At 39.0% G+C, this 16,796-nt stretch overlaps 1 protein-coding gene and 1 pseudogene across 9 annotated transcripts in view; both read left to right on the top strand.

Annotated features, from left to right (window-relative positions):
• The first annotated feature begins 3,299 nt into the window (after positions 1–3,299).
• SOS2 (SOS Ras/Rho guanine nucleotide exchange factor 2) overlaps positions 3,300–16,796 on the top strand; it is a 67,220-nt gene continuing 53,723 nt past the window's right edge. For 6 of the 9 annotated variants that reach the window (XM_023763864.1, XM_023763865.1, XM_023763871.1 and 3 more), the window contains exons 1-4: positions 3,300–3,447; positions 6,843–6,974; positions 7,955–8,119; positions 12,731–12,934. In XM_023763864.1, the coding sequence (XP_023619632.1) occupies positions 3,415–3,447; positions 6,843–6,974; positions 7,955–8,119; positions 12,731–12,934 (534 nt within the window). In that variant the 5' untranslated portion in view covers positions 3,300–3,414. Of the gene's footprint in view, positions 3,448–6,842; positions 6,975–7,954; positions 8,120–12,730; positions 12,935–16,796 lie in introns of those variants that run through there. The other 3 variants (XM_023763870.1, XM_023763869.1, XM_023763872.1) reach the window with 3 other exon arrangements.
• LOC102437223 lies at positions 15,185–16,771 on the top strand (annotated as a pseudogene).

Genomic DNA, 16,796 nt, shown 5'->3' on the forward strand with positions numbered 1-16,796 from the left:
ATTGGAAGATAAAGGTGCAGAAAACACCCTATCAGAACACAGAAAGAAAAAATAATTTGAAAAATGATGCAGCGGTTCTCAACCTGTGGGTCACGAACAATGGAAATACATCCTGCATATCAGATATTTACATTACAATTCATAAAAGTAGCAAAATTACAGTTATGAAGTAGCAGCGAAAATAATTTTATGGTTGGGGATCACCACAACATGAGGAACTGTATTAAAGGGTCGCGGCATTAGGAAGGTTGAGAACCACTGGATAATAGTTTAAAGAGCCTCTGGGATAACTTCAAGCATACCAATATTTGCATCATGCGGGTGCTAGAAGGAGAAGAGAGAGAACAAGGAATTGAAAACCTATTTGAAAAAATAATGCCTGGAGGTAGTGGAGGATGGAGGGGGTCAAAGGCGGGGGTGGGGGTGGGGGGGGAGAAGGGGGACATCTGTAATACTTTCAACAATAAAGATAAATTTTTTTTAAAATGACTGAAAACTTCCCTAACCTGGTAAAGGATATGGGCATATAAATCTAGGAAGCATAGAGAGTCCCAAACAAGATGACTCAAAGTGGGCCCACATCAAAGCATATCATAATTAAAATGCCAAAGAATAAAGACAAAGAAATAATCTTAAAAATGGCAAGAGAAAAACAGTTACTTACAAGGGTGACAACCCATAAGACTGTCAGCTGATTTCTCAACAGAAACTTTGCAGGCTAGAAGTGATTGGCATGATATAAGGACTTACAACCAAGATTACTCTACCCAGCAAAGCTGTCATGAATAATAATTGGCAATCATTACTTTAAATATAAATGGATTAAATTCTTCAACTAGACATAGGGTGGCTGAATGGATAACAAAACAAGACCTTTACATATGCTGCTTACAAGAGACTCACTTCAGATAAAAAAAACACAGACTGAAAGTAAAGGGATGTAAAAAGATATTTTATGAAAATGGAAATGAAAAAACAAAAAAGCTTGGGTAGCAATACTTATACCAGACAAAGAAGATTTTAAAACAAAGAGATAACAAAGGACCCAGCAATTCCAGTTCTTAGTATTTATCTGAAGAAACCCAAAACACTAAATTGAAAATATGTTTTCATGTATACGTTCATTGCAGCATTATGTACAACTAGAGGCCTGGTACACGAAATTCATGCACTCGGAGGGTTCCTCAGCCCAACCTGCTCCCTCTCCCAGTCCAAGAGTCCTGGGGGGATGTCTGACGCAGAGGCAGGAGAGGCTCCCGCCACTACTGCTGCGCTCGCCAGCCGTGAGCCCAGCTTCTGGCTGAGCGGAGCTCCCCATGTGGGAGTGCACTGACCACCAGGGGGCAGCTCCTGTGTTAAGCATCTGCCCCCTGGTGGTCAGTGCATGTCATAGCAACCAGTTCTACCATTGGGTCAATGTGCATATTAGCCTTTTATTATATAGGATAGCCAAGATTTGGGAGCAGTGTAAGTGTCCCTCAATAGATGAATGGGTAAAGAAGTGGTTCATCTATACAATGAAATATGACTCGGCCATAAAAAAAAAAATGAATGAAATCTTGCCATCTGCAACATGGATGGCCCTAGAGCAGTGGCTGGCAAACTGCAGCTCACGAGCCACATGCGGCTCTTTGGCGCCTTGAGTGTGGCTCTTCTACAAAATACCACGTGGGGCGCGCACGTACAGTGTGATTGAAACTTCGTGGCCCGTGCGCAGAAGTCGGTATTTTGTGGAAGAGCCACACTCAAGGGGCCAAAGAGCCACATGTGGCTCGCGAGTCGCAGTTTTCCGACCACTGACCTAGAGGGTATTATGCTGAGTGAAATAAGTCAGACAGAGAAAGACAAATGCCATATGACTTCATTTATTTGTGGAATCTAAAGAGCAAAATAAATGAATAAGCAAAACAGAAACAGACTCATAGATACAGAGCACATTTTGACAGCTGCCAGATGGGAGGGTGGTTGGGGGGATGGGAGAAAAAGATGAAGGGATTAAGAAGTACAAATTGGTAGTTACAGAATAGTTGGGATATAAAATATAGCATAGGGAATATAGTCACTAATATTGTAATGACTGTGTATGTTGTTAGATGAGTACTAGGTTTATCAGGGTGATCACTTTATATATTTAAAAGCCTAAGCGACCGGCCAACCAGCCGACCGGCCGATAGCAATGACGCGCACTGACCACCAGGGGGCAGACGCTCAACTCAGGAGCTGAAACCACAGCCATGGAAACATGGAACAGATTGATGAATCTCAGAGGGATGAGGGAAGGGGAGAGGGCAGGAAGAGATTAACCAAAGATCTTATATGCATATTAGAGCCCCAGTGCACGGATCCCTCGGCTAGGGGACCCTCAGGTTGGCCCATGCCCTCTTGCAATCCGGAACTCCTTGGGGAATGTTGGAGAGCTGGTTTCAGCCTGATCCCTGCAGGCCCGGCCAGGGGACCCCACTGGTGCACAAATCTGTGCATCAGGCCTCTAGTAAGTTATATAAATGTCTAATTACAGGATTATATACCTAAAACTAATATAATACTATATGTCAATTGAAAAATAAAAAATTATTAGAGGACGCACAAAAAAATTTAACAACAAAAAAGGCTCAGCCCAACTACCTGGCGACATTAAGGAAGGAGTGTAAAAGAAAGTGGACTAACATCTTAGAGCAGCTCTATAATTTGTAAAATGTTATGGTTATTTAGAGAGACCTCTATTGCTGGGATTTCTGACCTGGTATTCAGGGACTTTTAGTAGATATATTAGTTAACTTCAGGATATCTGTGATTCCTCTGAAATTATGTAGAATATTTTATGTGTATATAATTTTTTGGTGGTAAGGAGGAGAAGGGTCAATAGATTGTCATAGGATCTCAAAAAGTTTAAGAACCACTGCTCTGTGGATTAAGAAAAGTTTATAGAGATCAACAAATACAGATATTTGTGTGTATGTGTTTCATGTCTGTATATGAGTAACTATACTAACATGTTATTATATACTAGAGGCCTGATGCATGAAAATTCATGCAAGAGTAGGCCTTCCTTCCCCCGGCTGCCGGCACCGGCTTCACTCCAGCCACTGCTGGCAGGCATCCAAGACCCAGGCTGCTTTCCTGTGGCTGCTGCCACCAGGCACCCAAGACCTGGGCTTCGCTCCGGCCCTGGCTTTGTCCGGAAGGACGTCCAGAATGACACCTGGAAGGATGTTTGGTCTAATTAGCATATTACCCTTTTATTATTGTAGATGACACTCTGACTTTTATTCAATAAATATTTTTTTGCCTGTATTTTAACTGAGAACTTTGTTTTTAAAGGTTCAGGAGCAAGTACATCCCAATCTCTCAGCTAATGAAGAATCTCTCTATTATATTGAAGAGCTGATTTTTCAGCTGCTTAATAAATTATGCATGGCCCAACCAAGGACTGTTCAAGATGTGGAGGTAAAAAACTATTTTGTTATTTAAAAAACTTACTGAGCCACTGCACAAATAAATTTTTGAATCCAAATATATTTCGTTCTAAATTGTGGAAACTAATGCCATTATGTGGGTTAGATGGTCAGTTCATTTTCGGCAAATATATCAAGGCAATTCAATGGGGAAAGGAAAAATTTTCAGCCAAAAAAAAGTGCTAAACAACTGTATTCATTTATGGGGCAAAAAAACCTTGAAACTTAATTTCACACAAAAGTTAATTCATGATGGATCATGATCTTAAACATAAAAGCTGAAACAATAAAGTTTCTAGAAGAAACTGCAGGAGAATATCTTCATAACCTGAGGTTAAGCAAGTATTTTTTACAGAGGACTCAAATAACAGTATTAAAGAATAAAATTAATGAGGATAAAAAAGTGTCACAGACTAGGAGAAAATGTTTTTTAGTTGTATTCCTTGCAAAGAATTTGTATCCAGAATATGTTAAGAACTTCTACTAATAAAAAGACACCTTACTTTTACTCCAAATGGGCAAAAGTCTTGAACAGATATTTCATAAAAGAAGATCTACTAATGGCCACTAAACATATGAAAAGGTACGCAAGCTCACAAGTCATCAAGGAAATAGAAATGAAAACCACAATGAGATACCGTTTCACACCCACTGAAAGGGATAAATTAAAGACTGATAACATCAAGTGTTGATGAGATGTAGAGCAAAGAGAACTGTTTACATTGGTGAGAGTGAAAAATTGTATCACCACTTTGGAAAATTGTTGGCAATTGCTTATAAAGTTAAATATATATATATATCTCCTATGACCCAGCAAGTTTACTTCTAGGTATTTAACCCTAGATAAATGAAAATATATGTTTACAAAAAGACTTATACATGAATGTCCAAACGGTTTTATTCATAATAGCCAAAATTTGGAAACAATTCAAATTTTTATCAATAAGAAAATAGGTAAACAAATTATGGCAGATTTATAAAATGGAATACTACTCAGTAATAAAATAATAGAACGAACTATTGATATATGCAGTAACATAGCTATAATTCACAGACATATTATAATATACCATTATATACCAGAGAATATAATATAATATACCAGAGAATATATATTATAATGATACCATTTAGATCAAGTTCAGAAACAGCTAAAATGAATGATGATAGAAATCAGGATCATGGGTGGCTGCCTTTGAGGGGTGGAGATTGAGATAATAGAAATGTTGTGTATCTTGATTAGGAAAGCATTTTTCAAAATTCATTGAATTGTACACTTCAGATCTGTACATTTTACTGCATATAAATATTGTCATTATATTAAAGGAATAATATATTGCCCTGGCTGTGTGGCTCAGTTGGTTGGAGCATCATCCTGTACACCAAAACGTCGAGTGCTTGATTCCCAGCCAAGGCACATGACTAGGTTGCCTGTGAGAATCCCGGGTTGAGTATGTGTGAGAGGCAGCCAATCGATGTCACTCTGCTCTGCTCTGCTCTCCCTGCCTTCTTCTCTCTAGAACAGTGGTTCTCAAACTTCCTAATGCCGTGACCCTTTAATACAGTTCCTCATGTTGTGATGACCCCCAACCATAAAATTATTTTCGTTGCTACTTCATAACTGTAATTTTGCTACTGTAAACAATATGTAATTATATATGTGTTTTCCAATGGTCTTAGGCAACCCCTGTGAAAGGGTCGTTCGACCCCCAAAGGGGTCGCGATCCACAGGTTGAGAACCACTGCTCTAGAATCAATAAACATATCCTTGGGTGAGGATTAAAATAAGTAAGGCTCCATCCATCGCTATTCCCCTATACCCTCTTCACCTCCTCCAAACCCCCTTCTCCCCTCCCCCCCCCCCCCCCCCGCAATCACCACTGTTGTGCATGGTCCATGAGTTTTTTCTCTTTTTTTCTTTTTTGCTCAGTATTTCCACCCCTGCAGCCAGCACTTCCTCCCTGACAGCTGCCGGCCTACCTCCTATCTATGAGTCTGTCTTTTGCACTATACTGTTTATATCACCTTTCCTTTGAATATCTATATATCTATATATATAAAAGCCTAAGTGACCGTTTCGACCGGTTGACCAAATGACCCATCAACCAGTTACTATCATGATGCACTGACCACCAGGGGGCAGACACTCAATGCAGAGCTGCCCCCTGGTGGTCAATGCACTCCCACAGCCAACCTCCCGCGGCCTGCCAATCTCCTGTGGTCTCTCCCTCTGCTGGTTGGCCCCGATCAGCCACAATCAGCCACAATCACTGGCCAGGCCGAGGGACCCCACCTGTGCACAAATTCATGCACTACTGGGCCTCTAGTTGTTTCCATAATAAGGCAGCAGCTCCCAGTATGAAGGAAAATCTTTCTTTGGAGTTATCACGCTATTAAGAGTTTCAGGGACTCTGTCAATAAAGCATTTGTTTCCCTAATCTCTGCTGTAATAATTGCTCATTAAATAAATATAATAAAAGCATACTTTTCAATAGCTAAATATGCTAAAAGGTTAATATAATTTAAAAAATTAGAAATTCTGCTAAATTGATTCAGTTATCATTACTTCTCATTATTCATACCAATCACTGGTTCACATTAAGGTTAGATGAACCATAATAGTAACCTAAAAGGCTTGGTTTTGTTCCATCCACCAAAAGGGTGGATTACAAACAAATATTTGGTAATACGCAGTTACAATCGGCCCGAGTTTACACGTTTCCCGCACTCCATCGCAAATCTATATGAACCGAGTTAAAGACGGCTCCCGCGGAGTACGCGCAATTCACGCGAGCCGACTTAACTCGTTTCCCGCACTCCAAGTGTTCATACCAATCACTGGTTCACATTAAGGTTAGATGAACCATAATAGTAACCTAAAAGGCTTGGATTTTTTTTGCTAAGAGATGCATTTCCTTAAGTCATTCTCTAACTTCCGCCACCCTCTTGATCCTCCAAGAGGTACATGATCTCTCTTCTTTTTAAAATTCTTCTCTATATCTGAAGGTCTAAGATTAGCAAAAGGAGAGTGAGTGCATAATAATGATTAATAATGAGTTAATTTTTGTTAGGAAACCTTACTGTACAATCACTGATAGAGTATTTTATGTTAGCTTTAATCTCTCCTAATATTATTACTTTTTCTTTTTTTTTCAGTTCCATTTTAATTATGCTTACACTTAAAGCTTTCTATTTAAATTTCACCTTTTTATTTACCCATGGGGATTATTTGGAAGAATCTTAATAGTTCTGTTGATTTAAAAAAATATTTTTACTTATTACAAGAATCAAAACATTGTTACTTCCATTAAGAATGGTAATAAAGTTGTCTGAATTTTCTACTTATGAGCACTTCTGTTAATAATAGTACTGCTATCATCTAAATAGGAACGAGTTCAAAAGACCTTTCCTCATCCAATTGATAAATGGGCTATTGCTGATGCACAATCTGCCATAGAGAAACGAAAACGAAGAAATCCCCTCTTACTGCCTGTGGACAAAATCCATCCTTCACTGAAGGTAATAAAAAAATTAAACATTGGGGAAGTTCTTCATAAAAAAAATACTTATATAGCATTGCTATGTACATATATACACACACATACAGTATTTAAATAGCATGATCTATGTTATTGTATATGTGCACTTGCGTGTGTATTTGTACTTACACGTACTTATATATTTCTTAATATGTGTACAAAATAAAAATAAGTATACTTTGATAAAAATCAGATTGTTTCAAATAATATTAAAAGTTAGTGATAAGCAATAATGCATCTTTGTGGCATCTTCTGATGACTACTACTCCTGACTTATTTTCAACCTTAAGAAGATGCATAATGCCAAAAACTGTGAGTTCAAAACTGTTTTTAAATTAATCTGTATTTATCACAGATATTTTTATATACATTGGAAAGTAGACTAGGGAATATTATTTAATCTACAGGAAATACTTGGTATACATGGATTTGAATACCCCTTGGTAACAATTCTAAGACCCTCCCTTTCTATATATATATAGAAACCATTGTAATTTGGGAATATTGGTTAAAGCAAGGTCCTTGAAGATAGCAGATACTTGTCAAATAGGTTTTGGGTAATGTATTAAGAAGTTTTCAGTGAAGTCCAAACGAAGATTTCTATATTAAAATGAACTGTCTCTTTTAGTTAGATACTAAAGGCAAATTTGTTAGATTAGGTGTCTCTCTTTCTCTTTTTTTTTTGGTGCCCTTGACCAGGAATTGAACCTGAGACCCTTTGGTGTGCAGGCCAACGCTCTTACACTGAGCCAAACTGGCCAGGGCAGATGTCTCTTTCGTAAAAAAAACCCTGGTACTGGGACCAATAATTCATTTTATATCTTATGGTATCTGTAAGTTTAGACTTTAGGTTTATAGAGAATCCTTTGTAAGTGATAATGTTAAGTGAAATTTTTAAGTGTCTGACTAGTACTTGATAGTGTCATTTTTTAGAATTAAATTGTTTATTTTTTTCCACAGGAAGTTTTAGGGTACAAAGTGGACTACCATGTGTCCTTATATATTGTGGCTGTACTAGAGTATATCTCAGCTGATATTTTGAAATTGGCTGGTAATTATGTTTTTAATATTCGACATTATGAAATATCTCAGCAGGACATTAAAGTGTCAATGTGTGCAGATAAGGTAAGTGTTAGAAGGAATTTAAATTAAACTTGAATAATAGAGACTATATATTACTTCTACCTCCCACTTTTTTATTATTATATTAGTAATTTTTATAACTCCTGGTTTTGGAAGGCAGAAAAATGCTGGCTTTACAGACTAACCAGGATATTTTAGGATTTTTCATCATGTGACAAGATAGGAATCTCTTTTTCCCCCAACAAGAATCTTTTATCTATAGGAAAAAAGCATGCAGAACCTCAAACTAGTTTAAGAAAGGTAGTGTGACTTTTACAGTTGTTGTTTTTTTGAGTTTTATATTTTTAGGAACAAATAGTGTACAGAGTATTCAGCATAAGTAATTTTGAAAAACATAATTTGTTTTCATAGAATAGTTTAGTGGGGCACAGGTAGAGAGAAAAAGACTTTGCAATGCCAAACTTACTTCCTTTTGATAATTTGTTATACTTCTTCCTTCCTGGCTGTAAGCTACTGAGGAAAGAAATTGAGTCTTTATTTTTTCTCTCTCCTCCTTTTCTTCCCTTTCTACTTGTCCTTCTTTTTTTCTTACCCTTTAAGTCAATATTTTTGAGTACCTGTCATGGACCAGTCACTGTTCTGAGAATTGAAGATACAGCACTGAAAAAGTCAGCAAACTATGTTAAAAGGAATTTATTTTAATGGGAAATAAAAATATTATAAACAAATAATTGCATTACAATGTAATTAAAGATATTAAATGAATAAGTTAAAGGTATAAGGGAGACCAGGAACACTTCACAAAGAGGCTACCTAAACTAGACCTCTAAGGGTGAGTGACCCCCAGGACCTGGCATATGCCGGTGGTTCTCTACTTTGTACATCAAAATTACCAGAAAGCTTTTAAAGAATACTGATGCATCTCACCTGCAAAGATTCTAATTTACTGAGCCTGGGTTGGGCCTCCAAGCCTCAGTATTTTCAATTTTTTTGAAAGTATCCCAAGTGATTCTGATAAGCAATTATGATTGAGAGCCACTATCCAGGGGTGGGCAAACTTTTTGACTCGAGGGCCACAATGGGTTCTTAAACTGGACCGGAGGGCCGGAACAAAAGCATGGATGGAGTGTTTGTGTGAACTAATATAAATTCAAAGTAAACATCATTACATAAAAGGGTACGGTCTTTTTTTTTTTTAGTTTTATTCATTTCAAACGGGCCGAATCCGGCCCGCGGGCCGTAGTTTGCCCACGGCTGTACTATACCGTAGTCTTAAAAATGATTTTTTACTTAAATTTCATAGTAGAAATTCTTTCTTATTTCTATTTTTACTTTGAAAATTATGATTGCATGGCTTTTTAAAACTTGTTTTTATCTCATACTTTTAGTAAAATTTGCCTGTTCCCTGAACCACTTGAGAGTAAGTTTCCAACATAGTTTAGTGTCCTACAAACAAAAACATAAGCACAGTTTAAATTTATTCATTTATTTATTTTACTCAATGGGCCCTAATCCACTACTTCATTAAATTGTCCCAGATTTGGCCAGTGGGGCTCCTTCAAGTTGGCTTTTTTGTCCCTATCATCTTTGAACACTCTCTTTTGACATAAGATGTTCTAGGTTCAACTTGTTCTTTACCTACTGCTCAAGCCTGGAATTGGTTGTTTCCTAAAATATCCTGGTTCTGTTTTGTGGCCTATGGTATTTAAAAACCAAGATCTGGATGCTAGATGAGCTTATTGCTATTTGAGTGTCATTGTTCTGGTCTCTTAGAAATTTCAATATAGGAGTTTACATAGGAAAGAAAGAAGATTGCTACTAGAGGACTGAAGCCAGTGGAAAAGATTTTGAAAGGGGAACCAGGGAGAGTAGGAAAAGCTATACAGAGAAAATTATATTTGAGCTAAGTGATTAAAATGGCTATGTATTTGTCAGATAAATAAATGTGATAGTTGTAAGGAAGGTCAGAGAAGACATTCTAGATTTAGACTGAGGAGAATACAAGAAACTGACCAGATTTAAGAGATGTTTCTGAATTACAGTTAACAGGATTTGGGGACAGATTTAATATAGAAGTTGGAGAAGTGGTAAGTCTAAGGTAATGACAAGTTTTCTAGTTATGATGATCAAGTACATAATGTTGTTATTAGTGATGCTGAGGTGGAGTACACCTATATAGGTTTGGTCAGAAAGGGAGATAACTAGCAAGTCTTACATAACACTTATCTAGAGTCCAGAGAGATGCTGAAGCTAGAGATAAACATTTAAGGAATCATTATCATCTACATAGTCATTGGTAATCATCTAAGAAGATGAGTTCACATAGGAGAAAGTATAGCAGATGCAGCTGACCATATTTAAGAAATATTTCTGAGTTAGAGTCAACAAGATCAGGAGGGCAGTGTTTATTTTGTTCATTGCTATATTTTACCAATATCTAGCACAGTGGCTGGTGATTAGTCAATCAGAAGTTTAAGAATGAATGAATGAATGAATGATTATCTCATAGCGTGTTGTCAGAATTTTCTCTCATCTCTTTGAAGTTGTTTTATGTTTTGGAGTTTCCTTGTTGAGATTATGCCTTTTTTCCCCCTGAACTCTAAGAAAGTAGTTTTCAGAATATATAAGTAGGTCCAATTTTTCTTTATTAACTATTTTTAAAATATATATTTTTATAGCCCTAGCTGGTTTGGCTCAGGGTATAGAGCATCAGCCTGCAGACTGAAGGGTCCCGGGTTTGATTCCAGTCAAGGGCACATGCCGGGTTGTGGGCTCGATCCCCAGTGTGGGGCGTGCAAGAGGCAGCCAATCAATGATTCTCTCTTCCTCCCTCCCTCCCTCCCTCCCTCCCTCCCTCCATCCCTCTCCCTTCTTCTCTGAAATCAGTAAAAAAATATATTTTTAAAATAAATGTGATAATTGGAAGAGAGGTAAGAAATTTTTAAAAATATATTTTTATTGATTTCAGAGAGGACGAGAGAGGGAGAGAGAGATAGAAACATCAATGATGAAAGAGAATCATTGATTGGCTGCCTCCTGCACGCGCCACACTGGGGATCGAACCCACAACCCAGACATATGCCCTGACTGGGAATCAAAAGGTTACCTCCTGGTTCATAGGTCGACACTCAACTACTGAGCCACGATGGCCAGGCTATTAACTATTTTTAATTGTAAAAAGTATGGTCATCTTTTTCTTACTGCTTCTAATTTACAACCAGTTCTTGTCTGTTGGTTGACTTATGTAGCAATTTTTCCTATTTTCTGAAAGGGGAAATTGTTGCTATAACAACTTATGCTTCTGTGGGGTGATTGGTTTTAACAAATGAATTTAATAGTAGTTGTTAATGTTATCCTTCAGGAAAGCATCACACTTTTCATCTATCATGTGCCTCTACTATAGTATCATTTCATTTTTTTTCTCCTTTGAACACATCTAAGTGCATATAACCATCCTTACAGTAGGGCAAGGAACTACTATTTTGAATGTCTGCTATTTTCTGAAAGGGGAAATTGTTGCTATAACAACTTATGCTTCTGTGGGGTGATTGGTTTTAACAAATGAATTTAATAGTAGTTGTTAATGTTATCCTTCAGGAAAGCATCACACTTTTCATCTATCATGTGCCTCTACTATAGTATCATTTCATTTTTTTTCTCCTTTGAACACATCTAAGTGCATATAACCATCCTTACAGTAGGGCAAGGAACTACTATTTTGAATGTCTGCTATTTGCTAGACATAGTAGTATGCATTTTATACACATTACCTCATTGAATTCTCTCATCAGTTTCATTTTATATACTAGAGGCCCAGTGTATGAAAATTCGTGCATTTGGGAGGGGGGGGTGTCCCTCAGCCCGGCCTGCATTCTCTCGCAGTCCGGGAGCCCTCAGGGGATATTCAGCTCCCATGGGGAGCGGACCTAAGCTGCAGTCTGGCCTCCCTCTGTGGGAGGCGACCCCGACGGGCCAATCTGGGGATGGCAAGCGACCTCCCCCACCCCGAATTACCCCACCCCAGTTGCAGGTGGCCTCCCTCTGCAGGAGGCATCCCCAGCGAGCTGATCTGGGGACAGTGAGAGGCCAGCCCCACCCTGAATCGCCTTGCCATCGCTGGTGGCCTCCCTCTGTGGGAGGCGACTGGGCGGGCAATCGGGATGGTGCCGGCCCCCATCGCCCTGCTGCTGGTCTCTGCTGCCGCCTCCCCATCATTGTCCCCTCCCTCTGCCTACTGGCATGCGCCTTGACTGGCCTGGAGCCACCTGCTCGCAGGCCCCCACACACACACACCGGTTGTTCCACTATTCGGTCAATTTGCATATTATGCTTTTATTATATAAGATAAGGAATCTACCTTTAAAAGAATAATCATCTGTAATCACAGGTGAATGAGTAGTTGAACTAGGATTTTGACTGAGTTGTTCTTTGCGCGCGCACACACATATTTTACTATTAGATTTATCTTATTTCCAGAAATATTTATTTTCTCCCTTCAACTTTTCATATTTCTCTTATTTTGAATTTTTTCATATATTGGCCTGTAATATAGACAGCTCTCATTGTTTAGTATAATGTTTTAATTGCAAGTACTTTGAGATGGTTTTATAAAAGTAAGGAAAATAAATCATGCACTATTGATTTATTTCTCAGGTTTTGATGGACATGTTTGATCAGGATGACATAGGTTTGGTTTCTCTCTGTGAAGATGAGCCTAGTTCTTCAGGTGAATTAAACTACTATGACCTTGTCAGAACTGAAATTGCAGAAGAAAGACAGTATCTGCGGGAACTAAATATGATCATAAAAGTGTTTCGAGAAGCCTTTCTTTCTGACAAAAAGCTGTTTAAACCTTCTGTAAGTAACTTTTTGGGTTTGAAATTCTGTCTACCCTAAAGTTTAGATAGCAGCTTAAAATCATAAATAGTAACTTTAGGAGTATATAAAACAAACATTCTTTCATGTAGTACTTCTGGGTTTTTAAAATATGTAAATTATTATACTAACTAGAGGCCTGGTGTACGAAATTCATGCATGGGTAGGGGGGTCCCTCAGCCCGGCCTGCACCCTCTCCAATCCAGGAACTCTTGGAGGATGTTCGACTGCCGGTCAGACATCCCTCTCGCAATTCAGGACCGCTGGCTCCTAACGGCTCACCTGCCTGCCTGCCTTATCGCCCCTAACCACCTCTGCCTGCTGGCCTGATGCCCCTAACTTCTCCCCAGCCAGCATGATTGCCCCCCTAACTGCTCCCCTGCCAGCCCGATAACCCTTAACTGCCCTCCCCTACTGACCTGATTGCCCCTAACTGCCCTCCCCTGCCGTCCTGATTCCCTCTAACTGCCCTCCCCTGCCGGCCTGATCGCCCCTAACTGCCCTCCCCTGCCAGCCTGATCACCTTCTAACTTCCCTCCCTTGCTGGCCTGATCGCCCCCTAAGTGCCCTCCCCTGCCAGCCTGATCACCCCTAACTGCCCTCCCTGCCGGCCTGATCACTCCCTAACTGCTCCCCACTGCTGGCCTGATCGCCCCCAACTGCTGCTCCCTGCCGGCCTGATCACTCCCTAACTGCTCCCCCCCTAACTGCTACCCCCTGCCCGCCTGATCGCCCCCTAACTGCTTCCTCCTGCCGGCCTGATCACCCCCTAACTGCTCCCCCCTGCTGGCCCGATCACCCCCTAACTGCTCCCCTATGCTGGCCTGATCGCCCCCTAACTGCCTCTGCCTGGGCCTTTGCCACCATGGCTTTGTCCGGAAGATGTCCAGTCTAATTAGCATATTACCCTTTTATTAGTATAGATGTAATAAGTTTGATGATAATGAGAATTTGATGCAAAATGAGAAAGGGGAATTATACTGGAATGAAATCGTTTTTCTGCTATGCAGCATCTAAGATTTATTATCGTTCATTTGAAGATGGTGAAAAAGATGAACGGTCTAGAAAAGACATGCTTTCTCCTGTCTTTTTGTGTGTTTGTTTTTTGTTAATCCTCACCTGAGGATATTTTTCCATTGATTTTTAGATAGAGTGGAAGATGGGGGAGAGACACAGAGAGAGAAACATTGATTGGTTGCCTCCCACACACATCCATGGGTTGGGGATTGAGTCTGCAATTCCCTTGACTGAAATCAGAACCGGGACCCTTTAGTCCCTGCGCTGACGCTCTATCCACTGAGCCAAACCAGCTAGGGCTCTCCTGTCTTTTGGTAGGTACTTTAAGGCAGTACTTTAAAGTTTTAACAGTGGAACTTTTTAAGGATAAAAGTATGCAAAATATCACATTAACAAAGGCAGAGCTGCTCTGTTAAAAGACAGGGCAGGAGAGGTGAGAGTAGGATGGAAGTTTTTGTTCATCTTTTTATGTCTGTAGCTTTGAAAGTCAACTCTAAAGAATTCAGGTAAGCAAATACTCTTTTTTTAAAAAATATTTTTCCTATATACTAACCGTGTAATATCAAAAAAAGAAATGAAGAAAAAGAATTTTGTCTGCAATAGCAACAAAAAGGATAAAATACCTGGGAATAAACTTAAAAGAAGTGAAAAACCTATATACCAAAAACTATAAGGCACAGGTTGTAAGAAATTGAGAAGACACAAAGAAATGGAAAGATATTCTATGTTCATGGATTGGAAGAATCAACATAGCTAAAATGGCCTTATTACCTAAAGCAATATAAAGACTTTATGCAATCCCCATCAAAATCCTTATGACATTTTTCAAAGAAATAAAACAAAAAAACCCATCAAATTTGTATGGGGCCACAAAGGACCCTGAATAGTCAAAGCCATCCTGAAAAAAAAACAAAAACAAGAAACAACAAATCAGAGGTATTATACTCCCTGACTTCAAATTATACTACAAAGCTACAATAATCAAAACAGTATGGTAGTGAGTCAAAACCATACTGCCTGCTTAATAAATGGTACTGGGAAAATTAGAAAACCACATACAAAAGAATGAAGCTAGACTGCTATTTTTTAAAATAGGTTTTTATTGATTTTGGATGAAAGGAGAGAGGGAGACATCGCTGTGAGAAACATTGATGAGTTGCCTCCAGTACACACTGGTACTGGGGACCAAACCCACAACCTGGCATGTGCCCTGACTGGGAATTAAACTGGTGACTTTTTGGTGCACAGGACCATGCTCAACCAACTGAGCCACCGGCCAGAACTAGACTGCTGTTGGACACCAAATGCAAAAATTTAATGGATTAAAGACTTAGTATAAGACCTGAAACAATAAAAATACATAGAAGAAAACATAGGTGCTAAACTTAGAGACCTTGATCTCACAGAGGCTTTTGTGAACTTGACCCCAAAGACAAAAGAAGCAAAAGCAAAAATAAATGAATAGGAGTACATAAAAATGAAAAGCTTCTGCACAGTAAAAGTAACCATAAACAAAACAAAAAGGCAACCAACCATATGGGAGAAAATGTTTGTAAACAATACTTCTGAAAACGGACTATTATTCAAAAATATACAAAGAACCCATACAACTTTAACAACAATAAAAACACAATTTAATTTTAAAAATGGGCAGAGCCTCTTTCCCAACTTGCTAGATGGTAAGTGAAAAAGATGAGAAGCTGGATACTAAGGAGAAAAACCTGAAGCCAAGAAAACTGATGCTGATAGCAAGGTTAAGAAGGGTAACTCAAGGCCAACACACCTAAGAAGGGGAAGCCCCACTGCAGCTAAACCCTGTGCTAGTGAGAGGAATTGGCATATATTCCTAGTGGGCTATGTATTCCTGAAAGGCCATTTGCAAGAGGAAGTATTCAGCAGCTAAAGCGAGGATTAAAAAGTGAAAGGAGAAAGTTCTTGGTACCATCAAAAAACCATTTGGTGGCAAGAAGAATTATGGTACCCAAGTGGTTAAACTTAGCAAAATACCTAGATCTTATTCTACTGACGATGCACATCTAAAGCTGTTGAACCACAACAAGAAACACTTCAGTTAACCTGTAAGAAAACTGTGGGCCCACATCATTCCCCAGTGACCATTCTGGTTATCCTCACTGGGCACCACAGAGACAAGAGGGTGGTTTTCCTGAAGCATCTGAACAATGGCTTGCTACTTATGACTGGACCTCTGTCCCTAAATTGAGTTCCTCTACAAAGGCATAGAACACACCAGAAATTTGTCATCACCACCTCCACTAAAATTGGTATCAGTGGTGTGAAAATCCCCAAACATCTCACTGATGCTTGCTTAGAGAAGAAGCTAGCCAGTGTGGCTCATTTGGTTGGAGTGTTGTCTACCACACCAAAAGGTGGCAGGTTTGTTTCCCAGTCAGGGCACATACCCAGGTTGCAGGTTCAATTCATGGTCAGGGTTGTGGGTTTGATCCACAGTAGGGGCATGTGTGTTTCTGTCTCACATCAATGTTTCTCTCTCACTCAAAAAGTCAATAAAGATTTAAAAATAATTTATTTTTAAAAGAAGAGGCTGCACAAGCCTAGACACCAGGATGGTGAGCTCTTTGACAGAGAGAAAGGGACATAAGAGATTATAAAACAATGCAAGATTAATCAGAAAACCGTGGACTTGCAAATTCTGCCAAAATTCAAAGCTGTTTCTCAGCTCCAGGGCTACCTTCGCTCTGTCTTTGCTCTCACAAATGGGACTTATTCTCACAAATTGGTGTTCTAAATATCTTATGACGAATCTAATTAAATACCCGATCTGTTAAAGAAAGAAATAAAGAATAAA

This window comes from Myotis lucifugus, unplaced genomic scaffold (assembly GCF_000147115.1).
Source record: "Myotis lucifugus unplaced genomic scaffold, Myoluc2.0 scaffold_304, whole genome shotgun sequence".
In the NCBI taxonomy this organism is placed as follows: Eukaryota; Metazoa; Chordata; class Mammalia; order Chiroptera; family Vespertilionidae; genus Myotis; species Myotis lucifugus.